The sequence below is a fragment of the Zootoca vivipara genome, chromosome Z2 (assembly GCF_965207765.1).
Source record: "Zootoca vivipara chromosome Z2, rZooViv2.hap1.1, whole genome shotgun sequence".
Lineage (NCBI taxonomy): Eukaryota > Metazoa > Chordata > Lepidosauria > Squamata > Lacertidae > Zootoca > Zootoca vivipara.
Genome location: NC_142585.1, coordinates 11618251 through 11644875, shown reverse-complemented (window position 1 = coordinate 11644875; position 26625 = coordinate 11618251). Strand labels below are relative to the sequence as shown.

Below are 26625 nucleotides of genomic sequence, written 5' to 3'. Positions count from 1 at the left end.
ATCTCTGACTTATTTGTGCATTCATTCACCCCAAAAATATATATAGTCCAGCCCCCCCACAAGGTCTGAGGGACAGTAGACCAGCCCCCTACTGAAAAAGTTTGCTGACCCCTGCTCTAGTCCAACCCCCCCCCTGCCTGCAATGTGGGAATAAGGTAAGGTCCTGAGGGTGCTGAGAGTTGTTAACAAACCCCTCTTCAATTTCTGGGAACTCTGGGAATGCGAAAGAAAGAAGAGAATAAGATGCAGTTTTTTTCCACAGGCTGCAGAATTTATTTATTTTAGTGCAGAATTACAGTTGCCTTCAACACACTGCATTTACACCCCTATCTGCAGGTTCCTTTCTGGGGAACAAGGAGTCAAATAGGGACTTTCCCGAACTTAGTATTACCCACTTTATTACACCAATCCTCTTTGTCACCCCCTCCCCTCCCCTTTATTCCAAATTTCAGGCCTTGGTTCTCTCATACCTGAGGCCAAAATGCAAACGCAGGCAGGTTTGCTGAAGCTATCCCCCTCTGGCAACATATCTCAATCTCAAAACAGACACCTCCAGTGCTTCCTCCTCCTACAGTTCCACCCTCTCATTTAATGGCTGTGATTACAGACCAGTCACAGCCAACAGGTCCAACTGCCTCAACCACAGGGCAGGCATCTAAAGCTCTTGGAAGAACACAATGGCTTGTCTGAACATGTTCCTGAAATAAGACAGTCTGGGCGTGGCCCTCTGGCTGTGTCCTCTGCCCTTGGCTTCCTTGCTGTCCCCCTTGAACATGCCAATTCCACCTCGCATTGATGGAGCACAGTTGTTGTTGGCGTTTCCAGCTCCTAGCTGGGCCAGATCTTCCTCGCAAGCCCCCGAGAGCTCCTTTAACTCTCTGGAAGCATCTGCTCGGAGGTACTGCCATGCCTTGCGGCCATTGTGGTCCCGAAGACTTGTATCAGCTCCATAGGCTCCCACCAGCACTTTGATGACCATCTCATGGCCTTGGAGGGCGGCCAGGTGCAAAGGGGTTAGTCTTCCACTGGCTGAGGGCATGTTGACATCAAATGGGTAGCAATTCCTTTCCGCAAAAGAAATCACCTCAATCAAGTCTTCATGGCGGCCATGTTTGGCCAACCAGTGGAGGACAGAGAAGCCCGTCACAAAGTCTTTCCTGAAGAGCAGGCTGGGGTCCTTGGCCAGCAAGTTGAGGATGCTCTCTGCATCTCCTTGGGCGACAGTCAACATCCACTCGTGCTCCAGTGGATCCAGAGCTAAGGACAAGTCATCAGTGTTCCCATACATGAGAGGTTCCTGATCTGGTTGGGTGTCTAGCACAATGCTCTCCCGATGGGAAGCTGTCACCCACATGGGTTTGCCCTGGCTGCTTTGGAAGAGCATATCCTTCAGTCCCTTCCTTCTCGTGCTACCATAACCCATTGATAGTCTGGCTGTGTCCACCCCCGTTGCCCAGTTCCCCGAACGCCTGCTTGACCTGTTTATACTTCGGCTGAGGTTGGACAACAACTGTCCTCGGCGGAGAATTAAGCTTTCAGCCCGGCTGCTGGGCTTGGGCGACTGGCTGCCAACAGCAGCCTGCGGCCGAGCATGGGTGGCATCTTCCTGTATGCATGGCTTAAAACCTGGAAGCACCTGTTGTCCCTCTTCCAAGCCATCTTCCCTTTGTTTTTCTGCCATGTCGGCTCCTCCAGGGTGCCCCAATCCCCCAAAGTCCCTGGGTTTTTCCTGTGTCTCCCGTTAAGTCACTGTCAGTTTCTGGAATAGCCACATGTTCAATGTGTTGCTTTCCTGTGTAGATAAGAAGGAAGCTCCTCCTGAGGTCTCAATGCTGCAGGGCTTCCTGATTCTGCATGCAAAGAGGAACAGAAACTTTAGTTTTGTTACAAAGGAGGAAGAAAACACTTATTGCGAAACTGACAACTGCAAGCAGCAACCATCTGGCCAGAGAAGGTTAGGGGTTCCACTGCAAGTACACAACACTGTTGTTAAGCAATGGTCTTCAAGGTTTTATGCATACCTGAAGCACAGAGTTTGTTGTGGGTACTGAAGGTTGATAGGAGGAGACCCCTATTTCTACAATTTGTATAGTTAGCTGGGAAGAGGGATTAAACCACTCTGAGAACTGTAGTTCTGTGAAGGAGTTACCTAACAACTTTCAGCACACTTAACAAACTACATTTCCCAGAATCCTTATGGGGGGAAGCATGACTATTTAAAGTGTCACTGCTTTAAAAGTATAGTGCAGATTTCTATTGCTCCACTGTCGCCTCTACACAATAAGGTTTTTGAAACTCACAACAATGGTTGGCGGCAAGATTGGGTCATTTGAAGAAAAACAACCCAGCAGCACAGGAAGTCCTTCATTCATTAGAACCAACTAAAGTGTGACAGATTAGTGAGCAAAATTGCATGTAGTCCAGACTCCAAAACTCCTCTTTAGGCTGGTCTGTAAGACAAACAGGGGGTGGAGGGCAGTTGTGCCTGGAAAAGCTGCAAACCCGCAGTTTGTATTAAGATAGAGTGCAGGAGGCACTGGGTGTACTTAATTAAGATTAAGACTTAATTAGATTAGACTGTGCTAAGTGCAAGACAAAGTGCAAAATTTATCGCAGCCAGATCTAATTAACAGTGAAATCCAGTGCATGTCTTTTCAGAAGTAAGTCTCACTGAATGACCTTATTCAGAAGACCCTCTGAATAAGTACGCATAGGAATGCAGCCTTTGTCAAAGTAAAGCTTTCTCTACTTCACATTTTTGAACTTTTTTGCTTTTTACTTTATAATATGTTCATGGGTGGGTGTGCATTTGCAGAGCGTTCAATACTTTGTAGTGAAAATCTCTCATATACTGTGCATTGTAGAGATGAGTGCTTGCTGTTAGATATACACTGTGTCTTTTCAATGGAGCATAAAATAGACTCTGGTGGTTCTGGAGACCACTTTCAAGAAAAAGTCCAAGCATGCTAACAATGAGAACCATTTCTCCAATAAATGATCAGGGTGTTTAGAGACATAATTTTGAACTGAGTTAGGATGGCTCAGATTTTACTACACCATTCCCTGGTGGGATGTATGATTATTAATTATATATAAAGTTATTTGAAATTTGACTGTTTCTGTAAGTCAAACACCGTGAAAGATTGTCATACTGGTGGGATGCTGTCATTGGCTCAATCTGCACTGTACATTGAAAGCATTATCGTACCATTTTTAACACCCATGGATTTCCCCCCAATAATGCTGGAACGTGTACGTTCATTAAGGGCTATGAGAGTGTGTAAGAGAGCCTCTATTCCCCCTCACAGACCTACAATTCCAGAGTGGTTCAATAATCAATTCCTCCTCTCAGGGAACTAAAACCTGTTTGTCAGAGACATATGCAGGCTAAATATTCCAGAGCCGAAAAGAACAACACCCACCTCTTTTCCTCCAGAGATGAATTGAAGTTTCCTTTTGCTCAGTGTTGTTGAGACACTTTTTGAGAGGTACACAGGCTTTTGATGTGAAACAGAAACATCTTTTTCAAGGGGTTGCCCAATATTTTTGGCCCTGGGAACATCTGCACCCCCTGCCTATTCTATTGGATATTCTATTCTATTGATTTCAGACCTAATTTCAGGAGATGGAAATGACCTGGTAGCACCAGGGAAGGTCCACCTGGCTAACACTTTGGCAAATTCTGGTCTGATTTTAAAAAGGCTTCTGACACTTCTCTTCTGATTGTCAAAAGTGTTAAATAAGCTTCGAAATGCAAACACAGTTTGTCTCTCCTTTGTTCCCTTTCCCCCATAGTTTGGATAAACAGGGATTATTGATCTGTGACTTCTTTCCTCAGCCAACATAGCAACTTTCAGGGTTATTTTTCTATTGGGGGCATCAGAGAGATTCTGGAACTTCATGCAAATGCCCTCTGTTTGGGCAGCCCTTTTTATTTTAGCTATCCTTCCTTGCAACAGCTCGGTAAGTTGGCTTTAAAAAAAAAAAGCAGCTCCTTATCAGGAATAACTCACACAAACATAACTTTATGGTAGCTAAGAAAAGCAGCCATTGTAGCCTCCCACTCGTCTTACTCCTCCAACATAACACCCAAGAGACAGAACCAGATTGCCTGCTTTAATTGTTTCCATATTACAGCTAACTAAGCTTAGGTATACAGTATTGGTTTGCCTATGGCTAGGTAAAGGGACCCCTGACCATTAGGTCTAGTTGTGACCGACTCTGGGGTTGCGTGCTCATCTCGCATTATTGGCCGAGGGAGCCGGCGTATAACTTCCAGGTCATGTGGCCAGCACGACAAAGCCGCTTCTGGCAAAGCAGAGCAGAGCATGGAAATGTTGTTTACCTTCCCACTGTAGTGGTTCCTATTTATCTACTTGCATTTTGACGTGCTTTCGAACTGCTAGGTTGGCAGGAGCTGGGACCAAGCAACGGGAGCTCACCCCGTCACAGGGATTCGAACCGCCAACCTTCTGATCAGCAAGCCCTAGGCTCAGTGGTTTAACCACAGCGCCACCTGCCTATGGCTACTTATGTGTAAATGGCCTAAATGCAACCTCTCAGCTCTCTCTTGCTGCACTGTGCTAATGCATAGTGGCACACCAACAGTCCAAACACAAGCCATTAAGATTCAGTGGTGAAAGAAATGCTCTCTGCACCTACTCAAAGCCACCATCCTTTGTTCTTATTTCATATGCTCTGGGCATGACCCCAAAACACACATTGAGCTTGAATGTCTTAGGTGTGGATTCAACAACATGCAGGCAGAGCAGTTTACAATGCTCCTGCATGTAATGAACATACAACAACATAATGCTTTTGATCCTCTCAAGCTGTTCATTTCTACCTATGAATCTTGTGGCTGCAGGATAAAAAGTGAGAGAAAGCTATGCTTTAAACTGAATCTACTGTAGCATTTATATTAATAGTAGTTATCCTTGTGTTCAAAATGCTTGGCAACCCTTATCAGAGGCGAACTTGGGTAATATGGCACCATGAGCGAGGACAAAATACACACACACACACACACACACACACACACACACAGCACACTCAGGGTGCATGAGCCAGCTCGTCTCCACCGCTGACCTTCGATTCGAAGCGACCGCAGGATTGTGACCTGACCGCAGCTTCCCCCTCCCCCAAGTGCCACCTGCGCCTCGTCCGGGAAAGCGAATCTCCTGTCTGCAACCAGGACCGAGAGAGGGGAGGGGAGGGGAGAAGGAGGAAGCAAAGACTGCACCAGCTCCTCCGACCATGAGGATGCCTCCTCAGCAAATAGATCTCGGGGCACGCACGCACCTCCTCGGCTCGTGCCCTGTGCGGGGTACCCGCTTGCATACCCCGAATCGACGCTGCCCTTATTATGACCCTTGTCAATAGTAGTCGCCCGCATTTCCCAAAGACGGGAAACGATGGCTTTTCCCGAGTTTCTCTGGGGTAACTTTCTGAATCGTAGTTACGCGACCGTCTGTAAAACGAACTCTAAGACGCTGCAACGAAAGCCCTGACTTCAGCGTAGCGCGAGAACGATCCGGCGTCTTTCATGAAAAACCACCGTCTCATGATCCACTTAGCCTTCGAACTACCTTCCCTGGGTGCTGATTAGACACCTGCACACTTTCTTTTTGGGGCTTCTGAAAAAGAAATCCCCTAGGAAGTCCTATAAATTCCAGTAAAGGATGAGGAAGCAACTTGTGAAGGGCGGGGAAGTACCCAACCCTTTTCATTTTACCTTTTCCAAGCGTACCTGCAGGGTGGCGGGGGCATCGGCTCGGACGACCAGGTGCTCCCCAGGCCTTTCCCAGCTTGGAAGCCGCTGGGGCACCTTGCGGAGGCGCAGCCGTCCTCGGGGCTCCTCCTCCCCTTCTGAGCCTGTTCCTTCCGCGTCTCAGCGCAGTCTCCAGCCAGCGCCTCTCCGGAGTTCCTTTGTGCAAAGTTTGCCATCGGTGAGTTTCGAAGCGCAGCAGAAAAGCAACAGCGTGACCTTTGCTCTCGACCTACTGGCTGGGATACATTAAGCCGCCGCATGCGATGCTGCCTGCGTTGTTCCGCATGGCGAGGAACTTAAAACAGCCAGCGATCTTACCCGGCTTCTATTCCGGGCGTGGTGGTCGCCGGCCGCAGCTATACATTTCTGCTGCTCCAGAGAAGCGGACACGGAGCAATGGATTCAAACTACAAAAAAGAAGATTCCACCTAAACATTAGGAAGAACTTCCTGACAGTAAGAGCTGTTCGACAGTGGAACATGCTGCCAAGGAGTGTGGTGGAGTCTCCTTCTTTGGAGGTCTTTAAGCGGAGGCTTGACAGCCATCTGTCAGCAATGCTTTGATGGTGTTTCCTGCTTGGCAGGGGGTTGGACTGGATGGCCCTTGTGGTCTCTTCCAACTCTATTATTCTATTATTCCCCTTTCTGCGGAGATGCAAACATCGGATTTAGGGCGCTGCAAAATTGAATAGACCCATAACTAAGAAGATCCATTTGGGGGCGCCAATTTTTGACTTCTCGCCAGAAACCAATGACCAAAGCCCGCCCCTATCCAGGGAGTGACAGCGGCCCCTAAATGGACTGGCACCTTATAAACAGTTTAGGGGTTGGTTACCTATCTAGTCTACAGTCCCCGATTCGTTCAATGGTATTTTTAAAGCAGCGTGGTACCACTTTAAGCACCCACGGCTTCCAAAGAATAATCAGGATGCTGCATTTTGCTCAGGGTGCTGAGAGTTGCTGGGAGGCAATTCCCCTCCCAGAGCAGCAAATCCCAGAGTTCCCTGAGAAAGAGAGATTGTGAAACCACACTGTGAATGAGAGGAAACGGGGTCTCCTAGCAACTCTCAGTGGTACACCACGTCCTAAACTTCAGCTCCCATAATTCTTTGGGGGAAGCCTACTTTTATTGCACTACTTTAAACTATATAGCACAGATGGGGGCCAGTGGTTCTCAGTGGGGGACTTCCTAGCGCAGTGATGGCGAACCTATGACACGCGTGTCAGACGTGACACGCAGAGCCCTCACTGCTGGCACGCGCCCCATCGGCCCATTCACGCTGTTGCTGTTGGTCGTCCCCCCAATTTGTTCTCCCGCTCCACCTCACGCTACAGCTTGTCTGCTTGTCTCCACTGTTAAAACCCGGATCCTTTTGTTGTTGTTGTTGTTGTTGCTGGTAGCCCTTTTGTGCTGTTTTTTTCTGGAGCTTTGGCAGACTATGATTGGGTATAACAGCATTCGTTTTTTAACTTGTTCTGTGCTGGGGTTTTTTGGCGCTTTGGCAGACTATGTCGGTGCTGTGTGTTAGTTCCAGCGAAGGTATTATTCATCATTTATTTCTGTTCTCTTTCCCCCAAAAAAAGCGCAGCAGCTTTGGGGCACCCCCCCAAAAGCAAAGCAACTTTTGCACCCCCCAAAAAAACCTCCAAAACTTTGGTCAGCAGCTCCCCCCAAAAAGCTCAACAACTCTGGGCACTTTGTGATAAATAAGGGTTTTTTAGTTTGGTTTGGTTAAATAATTAGTTTTTTGTTTATTAAATACAGTTATATATAACAATTATACATTTTTTGTTATTTAAACTATAAATATCGTGAATTTATGGTTTTTTTCTCGAAGTGACACACCACCCGAGTTATGCTTGGTTTTTTGGCGAATTTTGACACACCAAGCTCAAAAGGTTGCCCATCACTGTCCTAGCGCAACAGATCCCTTCCTGGTCAGCTGTTTGACAGTGGCCAAAGAACAATCAGGAGTGTCATTTGGCAAACATGTCTTTATCTGCTCCACACCTGACACCACACGTGACACATAGGAAACTGCTATATATACCGAGTCAGAGCACTGGTCCACCAAGCTCAGTATTATTGACACTGACCAGCAGCAACTGTCAGGGGCTTCAGTCAGGGAACAGTCCCAGGCCTACCTGGAGATGCTGGAGGACTGAACCTCGGGCCTGCTGCATGTGAGACAGGTACTCTACCACTGAGCCATGGTGATTACCTGATTTTACGTGTGGGGCTGGTGGGTATATTTGGGAGGGAAACTGCCTTGTAGGCCAAGTTAGGCCCCATGCTGGGCTTAGGTAGGTCTGGTGGGGCAGAGTTTTTGCACCACTGCAAATCAATTCTGCCTGCTGTTAATGCAGGGAACCAGTTCTGCTTGGGGCAAAATGGCCCCCAGTAACAGTAACTGAAATGAAAACCTACATCAACCAACTGAAATTGGCTAAAGCCCCAGGCCTAGATGGCATTACGCCAGAAATGCTAAAAGCACAAGTGGATTGGTGCGCACCGTATCTAGCCGCCCTCTTCACGTTAATAGACGACTCTGGGCGCATCCCCAGAGATTGGGGAATAGCCATAATAGTGCCATTCTTCAAAAAGGGCAATAGAAGGGACCCAGCAAACTACAGGCCGATCAGCTTACTAAGCATGACCAGTAAACTCTACGCAAAGCACCTACTCACCAAGTTCTCAGACTGGTTTGAGAAGGAAGACATTCTGGCAATCGAACAAGCGGGATTTTGACCCGGCCGGTCCACGTTGGATCACTGTCTAATGTTACAACATCTCATAGACAAATATAAATCAAGAGACCAGGCCTCTTTGTATGCCGCCTTCGTAGATTTAAAAGCAGCCTTTGACACCGTGTCCAGAACCAGACTCAGGGACAGACTGCAGGACACATCAATTGACAAATGGCTCCTATTACTTATTCAGGCACTCCACGCAAACACGGCCCTCAGAGTTAGGTGCAGCCATCTAGGACACCTAACAGATCCCATCAAAACCCACAAGGGCGTCAGACAAGGGTGCCTTCTGGCTCCACTACTTTTTAACTTTTACTTAAATAACCTAGTAGCTGCACTAACTGATTTAGATTTCCATCCACCAAAGCTCGCAAACCGGCACATCCCTGTCTTATTATATGCCGACGATGCGGTCATTCTATCCAGAACACCTATCGGACTTAAAAGGGCACTAAGGAGGCTTGCCACCTACTGTGACACAGAATGCCTCAAAATCAATTACCAAAAAACTAAGGTAATAGCGTTTGGGAAAAAAATCAAAGCCCAGAAACTGGGAACTGCAAGGACACAGATTAGAGCAAGTTTCCAACTACAAATACCTCGGAATGGCAGTACAGGCCACAAACTGCACATAAATTCTATCGGAAGCTCAGCGGAAAAAACCGCAAACTGTATTCTCAAATTTTACAGAACACAAGGGGGCTTCTTCATTCCTGCGGCCCTTAAGCTATTTAAGGCCAAAATGTTGGCCCAGCTCCTTTATGGAGCCTTTCTAGGCCCACCCTCTTCTTCTTTCTCTCCCTTGGAGCGTGTACAATCCAAATTCCTCAGAGCCCTCCTACAAGTCCCCAGATGCGTATCTAACGCATGGGTTAGACTTGAAACGGGAACGATGAGAGTAGAGGCCTTAATCTGCCTATCATCAATCTATAAATGGCTGGCTCTAAATCTGAAACCCCAAGGAATTGCGCCTTTGATCCTACGCGACCAGTTCCAGTCCAGTTGGCAGCTAGCGGTTCTGAACTCTCTCCAGAATATGGGCCTTGCCCCCAAGCCCTCCTAAGACTGGATCTAAGACAAGCCAAAGCAATGGTCAGACGACGACTCAATGATATTGAAAGACAACAGGACTGCTCAAGTTGTCCTGAATATAGATCTGGAGAAATTGAGATATACATAGCCGCCCCGGCACCCTATTCCTCCTTTCTCCTGTCAAAAAATGCAAGAAGGGCTTTTACACTTGCCAGAAGTGCGACATTGCCCATGCCTGTGCTGGAGGGGCTTTACAAAAAAAATCCCATACGCCCAAAGACTCTGCGTATGCCCTCTAGGGGAAATAGGAAGCCCAGAGCACTTCCTCTTCAGATGCCCCCTCTATGAAGAAGCTCGAAGGGAGATCCTGGATCCCATACTGGTGAGGTTAGCAAGCCTCCCGGAAAAGCAATTATACAACGTGCTCCTGCTAGGCAAAGACCAGGAGATAACCAGGGCGGTCGCCAGATTCTGTGCCCAACTATGCAGACACAGACTTTCTCCCGAGTCCGTCTGAATTTCCCAACATATTGGGTTGGGTGTCATTGGAGCATTGGGGTGCTACAATGCATTTAAAAGAGGGGTTAGAAGCTTGTGGCCCTCCAGGTGTTTGGAGAAGAGACATAGCTCATAAGGTCCCAGGTTCAATCCTCAGCATCCCTAGGTAGGGTTGAGAGGAATTCTGCCTGTCAAGAAGCCAAGAATAAAATATAAATTACCGATAGGTATTAAAGATAGAGGAGGCTTCTCCCTGCCAGACTTGAAACTATATTTTGAAGCCTATTGTATTTGCCGGGAATGGATAAAATTAAGAAATACAGATCTACAGTGGTACCTCGGTTTATGAACACAATTGGTTCCGGAAGTCTGTTCATAAACTGAAGCGTTCATAAACTGAAGCGAACTTTCCCATTGAAAGTAATGGAAAGTGGATTAATCCGTTCCAGACGGTCCGCGGAGTAACCGTTCATAAACTGAAGTGAACTTTCCCATTGAAAGTAATGGAAAGTGGATTAATCCGTTCCAGACGGGTCCGTGAAGTACTTAAACTGAAGCGTTCATAAACTGAAACATGGGTGTAATTGGTTCCGGAAGTCTGTTCATAAACTGAAGCGTTCATAAACTGAAGCGAACTTTCCCATTAAAAGTAATGGAAAGTGAATTAATCCATTCCAGATGGGTCCGCGGCGTTCATAAACCGAAAATTCATAAACCGAGGTGTTCATAAACCGAGGTTCCACTGTATTAGATTTGGAAGGATATGATAACAGATTTGACTGCCATGCGTACTTGTGGTATGAAAAGGCAAGAGTACATCAACGTGTTCGAAATCACATTATAAGGAAAGCGATTTTGGGAGAAGTATAAAAATTACTTTCTTTATAATGTGATAAAGTGGGCTACAAATCAAATAAATAATAGGCAAGTTCAAGTTCCATTGAGCTTAATGGAACTTACTCCTAAGTAAGTTTATAAGACTGCAGCTTTCCGATATCACGAGAATCTTAGGTTCTGCAGCAACCAACCAACACAGCTTTCTCACCGGAAGTTGCAACACTGTGGTCTAGAATATTATTACCGTATTGGTTATTGCAAATGAGAGACACTAAGTATGTTAAAATCAATGATTTTTAGGCCAGCTTAGGCTGACCAAACAGAATACTGTACAAGCATTCTGTTTTCCTTTACGCTGCCCATCTACGCTGCAAATGTGAACTTTAAAAATTTGCTTCTCATTAATTATAGGGAAGATAAAAGCAGTATCTTTTCCAATCTGCATCTTCTCCTAAGCATTTCTTGAGATACCCACTAGGGGTAGCGTGTGATCTGTTTATTCCTAAATGAAACTGATGGTGCAATCCTAAACACATCATTTACAAAGGCAAGTACAGTAGTAAGTCTAATTTGACTTAAAGGACATTACTTCCAAGGAAGCATGCATTGCTAAGGAGTTGCTTATTGTGCTGAACCCATTAGTACTCAGCTAATTCCTATTTATTTTATAAGATTTCTTACCTGTCCCTCACCATAAGGTCCCTGGGTAGGTTACAGCAATAGAATATGCACTTATTTAAAAACAAAAAAACAAAATAAAACTACTACCAAGGTAAAACACATGAAACTGCTCCAAATGGGTTGGGGCTATATAAGTTCAGCTTATAGAGGTGAGTCCCAGGAAACAAAGTACCTTAATGTTCCAAGACTAGGATAAAGAGGTGCATCTTGGGTATACAAGGGAAGCTGTTTGGTGAAGGTGCTAGTCACACCTCTGCAGGGAAGGCATTCCACAATTTGGTGGCTGCCACAGATAAAACCCTCTGCTAGGACACAATTCCCCAACACCGGAGAAGGTCAGTAGGGATGGAAATGGCCTTTCAGATATTTGGGGCTTTGGTCATTTTGGGCTTTAAGCAATAATGTGAGCACCTTGAATTGGTCCCAGAAACAAATGGGCATCCCTCTCTTGCTTCCAACTGGCAACCAAATTAATCTCCCCACAACTCTCTTCAAGCTCCACTCAACTGTTCATTCTCCAAGTGATCTCCTTCAGCTCCCCTCCAAATACAAACCACAAATATGGTTTATTAAAGGTTCAATTAATATTTTCATCCAACTTTTGCATGGCAATGATAAAGCAACCTGCAAGAGAAACATGGAAATACATTATTAAAGAAGGAAACACTTAAATCACATGCTCAGTTTGACAGGCTCAATAACAGGACACTAATACAGCCGCAAGATAAAACACTAATACAAATCTCCTGAAAACAACAGATCACTTCTTAAAAGCCAGCTTCTTCTTTTTTTAAGGCTTTAATTTTTTTGTGAAAGGTGGAAAGGGAGTGAGCCTCCTGTACATGGAGAGTTCCATGAGAATAAGTTTGATGATGATGATGATAGATTAATTTATCTTTTGTGCCCAAGCCACTCTGGGCAGCTTCAACAGAATGTAAAAAGAACACAGCAGAACATCACACATTAAAAGCATCCTGATACTTTCTTAGTGTTTTTAAGTGTCAGGTGTAACTTCAGCTTGAACACAGCAGAGTTTGCGCAGGTTTTTCCGGAAGCTTCTGGCGGTAACTTAGATGACTAGACGTCTGGACGCAGAATAAACTATATACAGGATTTATTAAAATAAAAGAAAAACCAGAGTTTCTATGTACAGCTTTAGAACTCAAAAACAAAGTAAAATAAATCCTTTCCTCTCTCTCTCTCTCTCTCTCTCTCTCTCTCTCTCTCTCTCACACACACACACACACACACAATCGATACAGCACCTCTCCTCCTACACTGACCACACTGACCACACCACACACTGTGCTAGCTTTCACTGATAACAGGTCTCTGTGCTGATTATCAACCAATGAGAGCGCAGTTACTATGGAAGAAGTAGACCTTGGCTTTCTGCCCAGTGTTAATTGCTTGTCCTAGAGTTGATTGTGTGAAGAAGCAATCTGATGGTTTCTTATGCTACCAATTTTGCAAAACCCCAACAGGGCTGCCTTCAGATGTCTACAGGATGTCATATAATTGTTTATCTCTTTGAAATCTGCCTGGTTCCCTGTAACTTCACTTCTTGCACTGCCAGAAGGACCTCAGTGTCCAAGCTGAACAATGGGAGTGGAGATACCATACTCTTTTAGGTATAAAGCACGAAGCCACTTAGGGCTTTAAAGGTCAACACCATTGTGCTGTTGTTTGTGGATTCTAGTATGTGTGCCATGGCATATGGTGCCTGTGGTGTGCACAGTGCAGTCCTGTGTCTACAGTCAATAGGTGGAGAATGTTACTCGCAGAGCACCCAGTTCAGGTCTCTTCCTGTGCTCCACTGTAAGACTGTGACTAACTGAAGTTTTGTGGCTATCTCAAGCCAACTTTCCTGTGTCTTCCCTTACCTCTGCTCTCACTTTGCTGAACATCCTGCCTTATGAAAGGTTCTGGAGAACTGAAGGTTGTGCACTGTTTTGAGATATTTCAGGCCAGTGTCCAATCTGGTCCTGTTCTCAGAGTAGCCTGTGGGAAGCTTGCATGCAGGATATGTGTGCAAAAATACAACACAATTTCACAACAGCTACAAACTGGCAAGTCCCTGGTTTGAATGTCACCTCCTCCCAAACTCACCAGGCAGACTTCGGCAAACTACTCTCTTGGCGCCCTTTGCAACACAGAGGATAGTATACTGATTTACTTTGTAAGGGCTGGAATGTGGAATGCTTTGAATGCTTAAAAGAGCCCATAAAAATGTTCAGTATCATAACGTGCATGAGTAAAGAGAAAAACAAATTGTAAACAGGGGAAACACATGGCCACAAAATGCAACAAATACAGTATGTAGGTTTTTTATGTAAAGCTTAAGATAAGCTGTTAATGAATGGTCACCTGGCTTATCTGTAAGCTTTACTAAGAAATTGTCACAGATTGTACTTCTTGTATTTCATGGCTATGGGGCCCTGCTGTTCACAACATTTTCTATCTCAACAGAGCAAACGCATCTGAACCTGCCAACTGAGACTTACATTTCATGCATCTGTTGAAATGGACTAAACATTCTGTAATAAAACCTGTTAGGCTTTTAGATGCCACAAGATTCTTAGATGTTGATGCTGCTTCCAGTTTCCTTTGGCTGTGTACAGGGACGTAGCTGGGGGGGGCAGATGCCCACCCCAAATAAAAATACATATTTAACAAAAAGTAGAAATTGGAACTTGTGGGGTTGTTGGGCTCACATAGGCCACAAGATTCCTGCATTGCAGGGTGTTGTATTTGATGACCCTTGTGGTCCCTTCCAACTCTCTTGATTCTGTGATTTATCCTGTCTGCCCTGGGCAGAGGACAAAGAGAGGTGTGTGAGTAAATTATCATTTCTTGTTCCACCCACTTTTGCTTCTGGCCCTGCCCACATTAGCATGTGGCCCCTGAGAGAGGTTCCCTAGAAAGGAATGTGGCCCTCTGAGAGAAAAGGGTTGCCCAGACCTGATCCAGCAGGAGAGAAGGAAGTTGGCTTGGCTCAAGGGGATTGCAGGGCCAGCTTAGTAAGCAACGGTGCAGTTAGAGCCTTAGAGGTGATGCTAGACTTAAGTTAGGTACAGGTAGGTAGCCGTGTTGGTCTGAGTCGAAGCAAAATAAAAAAATTCCTTCAGTAGCACCTTAAAGACCAACTAAGTTTTTATTTTGGTATGAGCTTTTGTGTGCATGCACAACTGTATCTGAAGAAGTGTGCATGCACATGAAAGCTCATACCAAAATAAAAACTTAGTTGGTCTTTAAGGTGTTACTGAAGGAATTTTTTTTAAAAGTTAGGTAGTTTTAGCTCTTTAGATGCTAAGGTGCCATGCTTCACTTATTTCCAACTGAGGTCAGCCAGCACTGCTGCACTTGGAGGTCTCTCCTGCTACCGTAATTCTGTTGCGTGGGGACCCTGAAGTCCTGCCCTGAGGGCACCACTAGTAGTAAAGCTGGAGTGCCCTCCTCCTCCTCCTCCGCTCTAGTTCGCGGTCGCCGTCCCTCCCTCCCCTTTATTTGGCTTCCTTCCTCCCCGGTCTCATTCAGAGCAACCCAGGCAAGCGCACAGTCACATCATAGCCGCGCGGACCCTAGACTTGCGCGCGTCTCAGACTGCACCATTTCGCCCGGGGGAGGCGGCGGGGGGAGGAATGCTGTGGAGCCGCCTGTGGAGACTCCTCGAAGCGCGCGGGAGGAGCTGACTGCTTAAGAAGGGAAGGATCCCGCCAGCGCCCTTCTTCTCTGCGCCCTAGCCGACTTTCTAGCTCCAAACGAGTGGCAGAGGATTCGGTCGTGTCCACGCCCCATTTCTCTCTCCCCCCCCCCATGCCGCAGTAGCCGGGTCCTTCCTCCACTCGCTCAGTCAGTGTAACAGCGTCTCCTGGACTGAGGTAGAGTTTGCAGCGGGCTCGGCTTCTGTGGAGGCGACGGCGAAGGGGCCATGGCGGCCACCGAGATAGCGCGCCAGGTGGTGAGTGCGCGGCGACTGGCGTGGAGGGCGCACCACGCTCCGGACTGGGGTGGGCCTCCCTGAGCATGGCTGGCCGGCCGGCTAACTGGCTACATGCCTTCCCTGCGAAGCTGCCGCTGGAACTCCAGCTCTTTGGCGAGGGAAGCCGCGGCTAGGTGGTGATGCAGACGAGTGAGAAGGAAACGGGCCAGAGAGGAAAGAGGCAGCTTGGCTAATGAATGAATGCTGGGTGGATACCCGGATGGCCACTTCAGGAAAGCGGGCGCGGGCTGCATATACACTCCCCAGCCCGCGATATGCCCATGGTTCCGAATTAAGAACTGGGCGTTAACACAGTGGGAGAGGTGCTGGTCTTTTCTAAATTATCAGAGATGTGAATTCTTAAATCTCGGCCTTCTTATTACAAATCGCTGTAACTGTGGGCGCAGAGGGATGCGGAGCGGGCTGGTGATATAAGCGAAGCCGCTGGGGTGATGCGCTTGGCGGTGACTTTCCCGTTATAGGTTCGGGTGATGGCGAATGCGGGGAGGCTGTGGACTGCTGCTGCTGCTTTTTGTCTTTTTTTGGAGGCTGGATTTTTTATGCGTGTGTGCGGGGGCGGGTGGGAAGACAGGAGGACAAGAGGATTTTACTGGCTAAAGGTGATGAGGTTTTTTTGGGGGGGGGGGTTGAGGGAGAGCCTTTGTATTAAACAAAAGAGGGTTTGCTTGATTGTGTGTGATCTGACTGGCCGTGATGGGCCGGATTTATTGGGTAGCGTGTTGCATAGGATGAAGGAGGAAGCAGTGCTTTGCAGATGACTGTCTTAAAGGCTTGGCCTGATGAAACTGGGGAGATTTGGGTTGGATGATGTGGTGGGTGTGACCTCTTCTTCTATTAGCGTGGGATAGTTGGGGGCAGATTTTAACTAGGTTTGGGTTGCTCAGTTGTGGAGCCTTCTTCATTTCTGGAATACACTAAACTGGAGCTGTGGTGTGTGCATTTTGCAGATGAGGGGTTATTTATATTTATGATATTTTTTTTTTGCAGGCTGTGGGGTTGCAACTGCCAGGGGCCACAGCAGGCACCTCCATAAATAAAGTGCTTTGGGTTTGATTGTAAATTGTTTCATCTTCAAGCAGCTTAATTTTCATTGTGCTCATTTTCCATAAAGTGTTCGTTTCTCTCTTTGGCTCCATTTAGATTCCTATATATTGGCTTTTTTCTTTTGGGTACATTGGTCACATCACAATGCCTGGCATCTCCCAAAATGACAAAGAATTTTTATTTTATTTTTTAATTGGAAGGGTGGGAGATTTTTCTCTCGGCACCAGCTCTATAATATCCAGAGCTTACCTGCCCTTTTGTCTCTGCTGCGATGAAAGGGACCACAGAGGCACTCCTGAGGCAGGAGATGGAGCCCTTTGCAAACCAAATCAATTGAACATCTTTTGGCTTGTAGATGGGTTTAATTTGTTTGCAATTCCCTGTTCATTTTAACTAGGGAAAGGACCACAGGAGCTCCTGGGATTTCTAACATGCCAGGATGTTACAAGAAGGAGCATGCGGTGTAGTACAGCAATTGGGGATGGGGATCCTCTGTCCCTCCAGATACTGGACTACATCTCCCATCATCCCTCACCATTGGCCACCTTGGCTGGGGATTATTGGAGTTGTAGTCCAACAATAGCTAGACGGCTAGATGTTCCACACCCCATTTTAAATGGATCATCTTTGTGTGTTAAAAGAATGTGTTGTACTGTATGATGTTCTAGGGCTGGAATGAATCCAGTTTCTCCAGTTTCAAATATTTAATGAGAAGGGACCATAACTCAGTTAGCTAACATTTGTCTTGTATGCGGAAGGTCCCAGATTCAATCTCTGGCATCTCTAGTTAAAACAAATAATGGGGAGTAAGTGAATGGAAAGATCCCTAGTTGAGTTTCTAGAGGACTGCTGCCAGTCAGAGCAAGCAGTTTGGGGCTAGATGGACAACTAGCTTGTATTAGACAACTACATACTGTATAGCCATACAGTTCATGAATCTGACCTTCAGAGTGCAATATTTCAGTTTGTTCAGTTGGGTGGTATCCACAATTCGTTCCAAGTGCATATCACAGAGCATCATATATTTGGCTTGGCATGGTGAGAGTTGGGTCCAGATCCATGCTCGGATCCATGAAGCTCACTGTGAGGCCTTTGCAGGTCGCTTGTAATCTATTCCCCCTCAAAAGAGCTCCAAAGACAAAATGTGATGACCTCATTTATGCTGCCCTAATAAACATCTTGACTGAGGTTTGGAATGCCAGTGTGATAAAAAGTTAAAAATAAATATGCTACACTATGCTTTGCCAATTGCCAACCTGGTGGCTCCCAGTTGTTTTGGGCTACAGCTGGCAGTCAGTGCCAGCCAACCTGGTGAACATCACAGGAAGCTGCTGGATCAGGTCAATGGCCCATCTGTCTAGTCCAGTATCCTGTCTTCATAGTGGGCAACCAGATTCTTTATCAACAACAACAGCAGCAACAACAACAACAACATTTCTGCCCTATCATTCTTCTCAAAGAGCTCAAAGTAGTGACATGGGTGGTTCTCCTGCCCCTCTGTTTTACCTTCTCAATAACCCTGTGAGGTAGTCAAAGCAAAATTTAAAAAAATCCTTCCAACAGCACCTTAGAGACTAACTATGTTTGTCATTGGTATGAGCTTTCATGTGCATGCACACTTCTTCAGGTACACTGAAACAGTAGTCACCAGATGCTTATATATAGTGAGAGAGTGGGGAGGGGTATTACTCCCTCCTTGTGGTGGGAGTGGGTGATTGACTCACTGATAGCTGTTGATGACTGTTAAAGCAAGGGGTGAGATGCCTAAATATAGCTTTTATCATGTATAATGAGATAAGAATCCAATGTCTTTATTCAGACCTGGTCTCTCCATGGTTTTAACCTTGGTAATAAGTTGCAGTTCAGCAACTTCTCTTTCCAGTCTATTTCTGAAATTCTTTTGGAATAAGATAGCTACTTTGAGATCTTGTACAGAATGTCCTGGGAGATTGAAGTGTTCTCCTACTGGTTTCTCTGTCTTGTGGTTCCTGGTGTCAGATTTATGTCCATTTATCCTTTGGCGTAGGGTTTGGCTTGTTTGTCCAATATAGAAAGCTGAAGGGCACTGTTGGCATTTGATGGCATACACAATGTTAAAAGATGAGCAATTAGATAGTCCTGAGATGGTATGTTGGATGTTGTTGGGGCCAGTAATGTTGTTGTTTGGGTGGTTTCCAGCAACTAAAAGGCAGCACTAGACAACTAGTGAGCTGCATGTTGAGTCTTCCATGGTAGACTAATAGGAATCATAGAGTGGTAGAGCTGGAAGGGACTGTGAGGATTATCTAGTCCTACCCCCTGCAATGCAAGAATCTCAACTAAAGCATCTGTGACAGATACCTCTGTTTAAAAACCTAGGAAAGAGAGCCCGCCACCTTCCAAGGTGTGCCCTGGTTGTTCCACTTGTACCTTATTTTATTTATTTGTTAAAATTTTGTCCTGTCTTTCCACCAAATTCTCCCCAAGGCAATAATAAAAATGCAAAATAAAATAATAAGTGGCAATAAGATTCCAGGTGAAAACAGTGTAAGAATAAGGCAGGTGAGACAGCAATAAAGTTAATAAAAACAACCATACAATATGTCAGTTTAGGTAATTAGCAGTAGGCTAGCCAGACACCCCTTGGCAATGAGTTCTTGCACTTGGGAGCAGCTATGAAAATGCCCTCTTACAAGGAAGTTGCCTTACATCAGGTCAGAACATTGTTCCAGAGAGCTCCAGATTGTCTACTCTGACTGGTAGATGGTTTTCCAGGATTTCAGACCAGGGACATTCCCAGCCCTACCTGGAGATGTCAGGGATTGAACCTGAGACCTTCTTCAAGCTAAACAGATGCTCTGCCACTGAGCTGTGGACCTTCCCTTCAAATGTGCATCTGGTGTTGGCAGGACAGGAAGAAAGGCCTTTCCCAAGGATCTGGAAATGCTTGTATGAGAAAATGCACTGTTTCAGACAACCTGTTCCAGGCTGTGCAATGCTTTGTAGGTCAGAACCAGCAAAGAGACTGAAAACAGACTGATAGCCAGAGAAAATTGTTGTGACGTAGTGTGTGTGTGTGTGTGTGTGTGTGTGAAATGCTCCCTGTAAAGGCACTTAAGTGGAAGACCACAGTGAGAGCTCTTCTTGGGACTGCAGAACATGCTACTGCCAATCCACATGGCTAATGCTTGGCATATGGGTGGCCTCAGTCAGAAGAGGTTGCTGGATTAAATGGGCCATTTGCCTGACCCAGCAGGAGTCTTCTTATCTTCTTATGTTTAAGGCAGCTTCTTACCCAGGTTGCCTGATTTCCAAAGCACCACCAACTAATATTTGATTTTAAGTTCATCTTTTAAAAAAATAAAATAAAAACAACAGCAATTTATCTGCTCAGCCAGTTTGAATTTTAAAAGAAAACTGCAGCTTCTTTAAAATTAATCTAGCTGCTAGCCTAGGGAAAAGCAGCAATCCCCACGAACTGAAGCCGTTCTGTCCACAGCCATAACAAACGCAAGATGCAGTCACCCTTCTGCTACTTGACGTTGCAAAGGGCTGGCTCAAGACATTTAGACACCTGAGGCAAACCACAAGATGGTGCCTCCTCTTGGCCAGGGAAGAAGGGGTGAGTGAAGTTCTACATCAGGAACAAGGGGAGGAAGCAAATCAACCTTACCCAACAGCTGAAGTGGGGATCAGAGGCTGCCATGGAGGGGAAAGGGACCCACTCTGAATCAGGCCGGGTGGGTGCAGAGCCCAAGAGACCCCCAGAGGGCAGCTCCCACAATTACTTCCCTGGGGGTGGGAGGAAACCAGCAATGCCTTCTCTTTGCCAAGAGACCACTACTGTATACAGACAGTATTCAGGAGTGGGGGTGGGGAATGCCAAGGTGGTGGCAGATCCAGCCTCCAAAGAGCACACCACAGCTATTGCTATTACCATGGCGGTGGCAGCAGGCGATGCATCTTTGGGTGCTGGATCTGCTGCCCAAGGCAGTTGAAATCTGGAGGGCCACATGTTCCCTGCCCCTGTTCTAAATCCAACACAGATGCTCCAAAACATAACTGAAGGAAGATTATTGAGGTAGGGATAACCTGTTTTCTTACAGCAAGACGTGAATTATTTGTGGATGTTGCTCACTTGTACTCTAGGGTGCTTGTGTGTCACTCATAGCTGCCAAGTTTTCTCTTTTCTCGCGAGGAAGCCTATTCAGCATAAGGGAATTTCCCTTAAAAAAAGGGATAACTTGGAAGCTATGGTGTCACTCTGCCTAAGGATAGAAGAGACTGGAGCCTAGTGTGGACACAGGACCATAGGAAACTACCTTATCCCAAGTCAGATCATTGGTCTATCTACCTCAGTATTCTTGGCACTGACAGGTCTACCCCTCCCCTTCCATGTGTCCCAGTGGTGGGTGTGGTGCTCCTTGCCTCTAGAGTGGGTGTAGGAAGGGGTTTATTGGTTTGTTTTTGTTGTTAATTATGATGATGATGATACTTCTTTTATGATTTATACCCTCCATGATATAATTTTTATAAACATCAAGCGTTAAAAACCTCCCAATACAGGGCTGCCTTCAGATGTCTTCTAAAAGTTGTGTAGTTCTTTATCTCCTTGAGGTCTGAAGGGAGGGGTTTCACAGGGAGGGCACCACTACCAAGGAGGCCCTCCGCCTGTTTCCCTGAAACTTCACTTCTCGCAGTGAGGGAATCACAGAAGACCCTCAGAGGAGGACCTCAAATGTCTGGGCTGAGTGATGGGGGTGGATACGCTCCTTGAGCTATACTGGGCTGAGGCCATTTAGGGCTTTAAAGGTCAGCACCAACACTTTGAACTGTATTCAGAAATGTACTGGGGCCAGTGAAGATCCTTTAGGCTGCCACACCAGTCTAGCTGTTTTTATTATGCACTAGCTGGCCCGGCCATGCGTTGCTGTGCCTCAGTCTGTTAAATGAACCCTCAAAGTCTCCCTTCAGACTCCCCTCACCTTCAGAGGCCCCCTTCATTTTGTTTGAGATATTTTGTCCCTTCCCCCCCCACCCCCCGGTTCATCCCTATGAGTGCGCCCATCCTGTCCCAATCCATGAGGCAGCGCATCCCCTCCTCTCCCCATTCCCCGGCACATCCCTGTGAGCAGCCCCACCCCCTCCTTGCACTCCCCCCCTCCGCCCACCCCTCGGCTCATCCCTGTGAGTTCCCTGGTGTTGGTGTCAGCATATCCTGGCCTATATATCAGGTATTCGGCATTGGGGGGGGAAGGGAATGGTGGGGCGTGGTCCGCTTTTCGGCGCGGTGTTTGCGGTGTCAATGTGGCGTGGTCTGTCTGTGACAGTTGGACATGGGGGGCTAGGGGCAGGATCCCGGCGCCGGCCTTTGTGAAGTAATGGCCTTTGTGGTGGTTATAGCATTTCGGTTGGTGATATCACGATCTTGGCTTGGCCATGGAGATGGAGCTTCTGGCTTCTATTTCCCAGCATGCACTTTTGTCTGAGTTGTGAGTTCTGGAAAACGGGTTGTTGTTTTTTGGTTTTTTTTTAGTTTTACGTGGCCCAGGTGTGACATCTGTGTACGCGAACTGTATATGGTCACTCGCATATTCGCTTGGGACGTTGTGTCAAAATTTGAACGCAATCGGTCAAGCGGTTTTGGAGAGAAGTGGAGACACACCCACATGGCCAGTTTACATTTTTATATACAGTATATAGATTTTGTGTTTATCGTCTTGTAGTTGTGAACCACCCTGAGATCTACGGATGAATAGTGGTATACAAAATTTAATAATAATAACAACAACAACAATAATATTTAGGCATTCACTTCCACTGCCTTTCTGTGATGCATTCAGACAGAATTCATCTTTTGTAGATCCCTCTGTACAGGGGCTACGTCTCCCGCTGAGATCGGCCTGCACTTGAGCACTGAGGAAGAAGTACTTAAGAAGCTGAATGTTTCAAGATGTGGGAAATGAATGCGGGGACCTTGGTGCAGTGCAACTGAACATGAAGAAGGTTTGGGAGTGGGTAGCATCTGATGCAATCCACCATATAGCGTGTATGTACAGTACACAGTTGTCTTGTGGAGAAATAGCACCGGTTGTGCCTGAGCAAGGGTTTGGTAAGGGGGAATTTAAGATGAAATGTAATTGTTTGTTTATTTGGAAAATTAATAAAAAATATTTTTTTAAAAAGAACCTAAGAAGAACCTGCTGGATCAGGCCAATGATCCATCCAGTCTTGCTTCCTGTCCTCACATTGGCTGGGCAGATGACTTAGGGGAAGCCTTAAAGCAGAACCTGAATCCAACACCACTCTCCCCACCTGAAATTCCAAGCAGCTGGCATTCAGAGACACATTACCGTGTTTCCCCCTTTTTAAGACACCGTCTTATAACTTTTTTTCCTCAAAAAAACACAGGGTGGCTTACTTTCGGTGGGATGTCTTATTTTTTTTTATTACTGGTACGGTTTTTACGGCTCAGGGCGCTGGCTCAGGGCGCTGCTGTGCTCTCTTGAGTGCTCAGCACTGCAGCAGCCACCGGTTCCGGGCGGCGGGGCAGCAGGCGTCCTTGGCCAGGCCAGGCGGAGGCCACTGGCTCAGGCGCTCCCCCCGCCGCTGCAGGGTGCTCCAAGCTCCTTGGCTGGGCCAGGCAAGGAAGAAGCAGTGAGCCCAGCGATGGTGGCAAGCGGAGCACGGGGATGCAGCCAGCAAGGCGGGAGCGCGATCAGCTGTTAAGCAGAGCTCTTGGCCGCATGGAGTGACTCTGTGAGTGGAGGTGCCTGTGGGGGTTGGTTTCCATGGCGCGGAAGTATGGCTTATTTGGGGGGTATGTCTTATATTTCTCAAATGCTTAAAAACCCTGCCATGGCTTACTTTATGACTATGTATTAAAAAGGGGGAAACAGGGTACCTCTGACAGTGGAGATAGAACATAGCCATCAGGGACAGTCACCCCTGACAGTCTTATCCTCCCTGAATTCATCTACCCGTAATCCTTTTTCAAAGGCATCCAACTTGGTGGCAATCACTACTTCTGGGAGTGAATTCAAGAGTTTAACTCTGCACTGTGTGACTAAGTACCTTCTTTTGTCTGGCTTGAATATTCTAGCATTCAGTTTAGTGGCCCCTAGTTCCAGTATTATGAGAGAGGGAGATAAACTGTTCTCTTAATCCACTTTCATTCCACCATGGATAATTTTACACACCTGTGTCTTGTCTCCTCTTACTTGCATTTTCCCTAAACTAAACTGGATCTTAATTTATTGTCATTGTTACACCCCTGAGGTCTCCTCTTTCCCTAACACAATGAAGAGTGTCTGGTAGAAAATACTGATGGGAGAGGTGAGGAAGGCTGTTCTGGTTTCCAGTCGGCAAAATGAGCAGGGTTGTGACCCTCGTGTTTCTTGGCAGTCTTCTGAGCAGATATATAAGGAAGGCCTTTCTAAAGAAACCTGAATGTTTAAAATCATAACTGCGTTTTCTGTGTTGAGCGTGCATAGGTCTATTTAACATGCATTGTCAACCTGCCATGGATGGTAACAAGGCTTGGCTGATGCTTCCAGGCAAATGAGAGTTAGTGGGTTGTCTTAATGTGTGTGGCTTTTTGACAAGCAAGAAATGAATTTACCACAAACGGCGAATGTCTTCATTTTAGTGCATGACTCACACTGGCTGTCATTTTTTTAAAATATATTTTTATTAAAGATTTTATTGGTTCACAAAAATGTGCATTGTCTTTTTTCAAGTTGTAGAGTCCTTTTTTACTTTGGATGTGAGACGTTATACAGAATAAGGTGGGGGAAGAAGAAAGAGGAGAGGGGATTGGGGTGGTAATATTTAGTGTGTTTGTGGGGCTGTCCAGATTTGGATCGCTAGGGGTTCCAGGGCCAGGATGAATAGGAAGGGAGATAGTGGGCACCCTTGTTTAGTACCTCTTTGTATTGCTATGGTATTAGAGTCCATACCATTGATCCTACATTTTGCTAAAGATTGGGAATAAATTTGTTTAAGAATTTGTAGGAAGTTGGTAATTACTGCTAGGAGGTATTTCCATTCTAAACAATCAAAGGCTTTAAGGATGTCTAGGGATATAACATCAGTGGGAATTTGGTTGTTTTGCTATGTTCGGTCAGGTTCAGTAATTTCCTGATGGACGCTGGCTGTCTTGGGCTTGGGTTAGTGGTGCTTCCACCACATGAAACATAAACTAGTCAAGGTAAGAATTGAGGCACACATTATTATTGCCACTGAAATGCCATACATCAGGCATGGCCAAACTTGGCCCTCCAGCTGTTTTGGGACTACAACTCCCATCATCCTTAACTAACAGGACCAGTGGTCAGGGATGATGGGAATTGTAGTCCCAAAACAGCTGGAGGGCCAAGTTTACCATGCCTGGCCTAGGCTAATGGAGGGGAACTTAGCTGCTCTCTGCATGATATTGTTGGACTATGAATCACATCATTCCTGACCATCTGCCATTGTGGCTGCGGGTGATTGGAGTTGGAGTCCAACAACATCTGGAAGGCCTCAGGTACCCCCCATTCCTTCCTCTTCTTTTCAGTTTTGGGGGAGATGACTTCTGCTTGACCTTAACGCATTATTTACTGAGCTGTGCAGAAATACTAGTTTAACTGCAGTGCATTAATTTCTTAACACATTTCCTATTTGTGACATTATAAGGTAATTTTCTTGCAGTACAAAGTAGGGGGGAAAGGTTGATATTGCTACCTTTTGCAGAATTATGGCCCTTATCCTGCAACAAACCTGATGGATCTTTCCCAAAAAAACCACACACACACCTGGGATGTGTGAGTGCATAAAGGAAATAGTTCCCTCTACAATCAAAAGTTTAATTTCAGATTATGGGAAATTGGGGACCTGGCCCTTTAATACACAATTTAAAAAGCATTAGGCTTTTTTATGTGGTCTGGACCCTACAGAGTTTGCACGGTGGGGGAAACAATTTAGGAAGCTGTCTTAAGCCAAATCAAACCATTGGAGAAGAACCATCACTCAGTAGAAGCCATTTGCATTGTGTGCATTTGGTCCCATGTTCAGACCCTGGCATCTTCAGGTGGGGCTGGAAGAGAACATTGTCTGAAACCCCAGAGAGCTATGTGGACCAGTGATCAACCTCAGCATAAGGCTGCTTCCTTTGTTCCTATTGGTCTATCTAGCTCAGTAAATACTAATTGGCAGCTGCTGTCCAGGTGTCCAGATGGGAGTTTTTCTCCTGCCCTACTTAGGGTGGGGTGTATGGGGGGTGTTAGAGGAGGTGTACTCCGTTGCTTCTCAAAACAGACAGATGCCAACACCAACAACTTAGAGATGCAGAGGATTGAACCTGGGACCTTATACCTGCGAAGCTTATTGCTGTCCCACTGAATTAAGGTTGGCAAGAGAAATGGGCCAAGGTAGGGCTGCAGCTATTATTTATGAGAAGGGGTAATGTTATGCTTGTCCTGCCTGTTAGCGATTGAAACTGCTGCTTGCTTCTGACATGATGGAATTGTGACATGCAAAGTCACCAGAGCAAGAGTGGCTGAAAAACAGTCTCCTGCCCAATCAGGAAGAACCCCACCCAGCTGTGCAATGGTTTACAGTCATGCCCTTTTACTATGGTCTCTGGGGACTCTGTGCCATCCTAGCCTCTGCATGCTTCCCTGTCCTTGTGAACTCCAGCTCCTCCTTGCAAGAGCTGGAAGGAAGTGCTTTCCCCCATCCATGTGAATTTCTGCCGAATTCTCCCTGTAATAACAAAGTAGTGGCTGGTATCGTTTTATCCTTCTCTTCCGGATTGATTCAGTGAAGAAAATGCAAATGTTAAAATATCCAGATAGTTTGTCGTTACTGTTGTTTCTAGTCAAGAGGGTTATCAAAAAGCAGCCAGAAACTGTGAATTCAGGTTGGCCAAAGAGCTCAGTGCATTTTGAAACTAGATATAATGTATTCAGAGCTCCTCCTCCTTCTGCAAGTTTGCAATGTGTGCAATAGCAGCAAAGCAAAATGACATGCATATTCCAACAAGGATGGCA

The 26625-nt window shown here is 46.1% G+C and overlaps 2 protein-coding genes across 11 annotated transcripts in view; one reads left to right on the top strand and one right to left on the bottom strand.

Annotated features, from left to right (window-relative positions):
* Nucleotides 1-249: 249 nt before the first annotated feature.
* SOWAHD (sosondowah ankyrin repeat domain family member D) lies at nucleotides 250-6512 on the bottom strand. Of its 2 annotated transcripts, none has more exons than XM_035114165.3 (2): nucleotides 5750-6512; nucleotides 250-1850 (listed from the first exon to the last, which is right to left on the bottom strand). In XM_035114165.3, exon 2 carries the CDS (start codon nucleotides 1679-1681, stop codon nucleotides 656-658), a length of 1026 nt encoding a protein of 341 aa, XP_034970056.1. In that variant the 5' UTR covers nucleotides 1682-1850; nucleotides 5750-6512; the 3' UTR covers nucleotides 250-655. The 2 variants fall into 2 exon arrangements, with proteins under 2 accessions (XP_034970056.1, XP_034970055.1); XM_035114164.3 differs by having other exon boundaries at nucleotides 5735-5964.
* An 8907-nt stretch (nucleotides 6513-15419) lies between these two features.
* Nucleotides 15420-26625, top strand: part of SEPTIN6 (septin 6) — a 51461-nt gene continuing 40255 nt past the window's right edge. For 7 of the 9 annotated variants that reach the window (XM_035113797.3, XM_035113796.3, XM_060270391.2 and 4 more), the window contains exon 1: nucleotides 15420-15529. In XM_035113797.3, coding sequence (XP_034969688.1) covers nucleotides 15500-15529 — 30 coding nt within the window. In that variant the 5' untranslated portion in view covers nucleotides 15420-15499. The remainder of the gene's footprint in view (nucleotides 15530-26625) is intronic. The other 2 variants (XM_088664490.1, XM_088664489.1) reach the window with 1 other exon arrangement.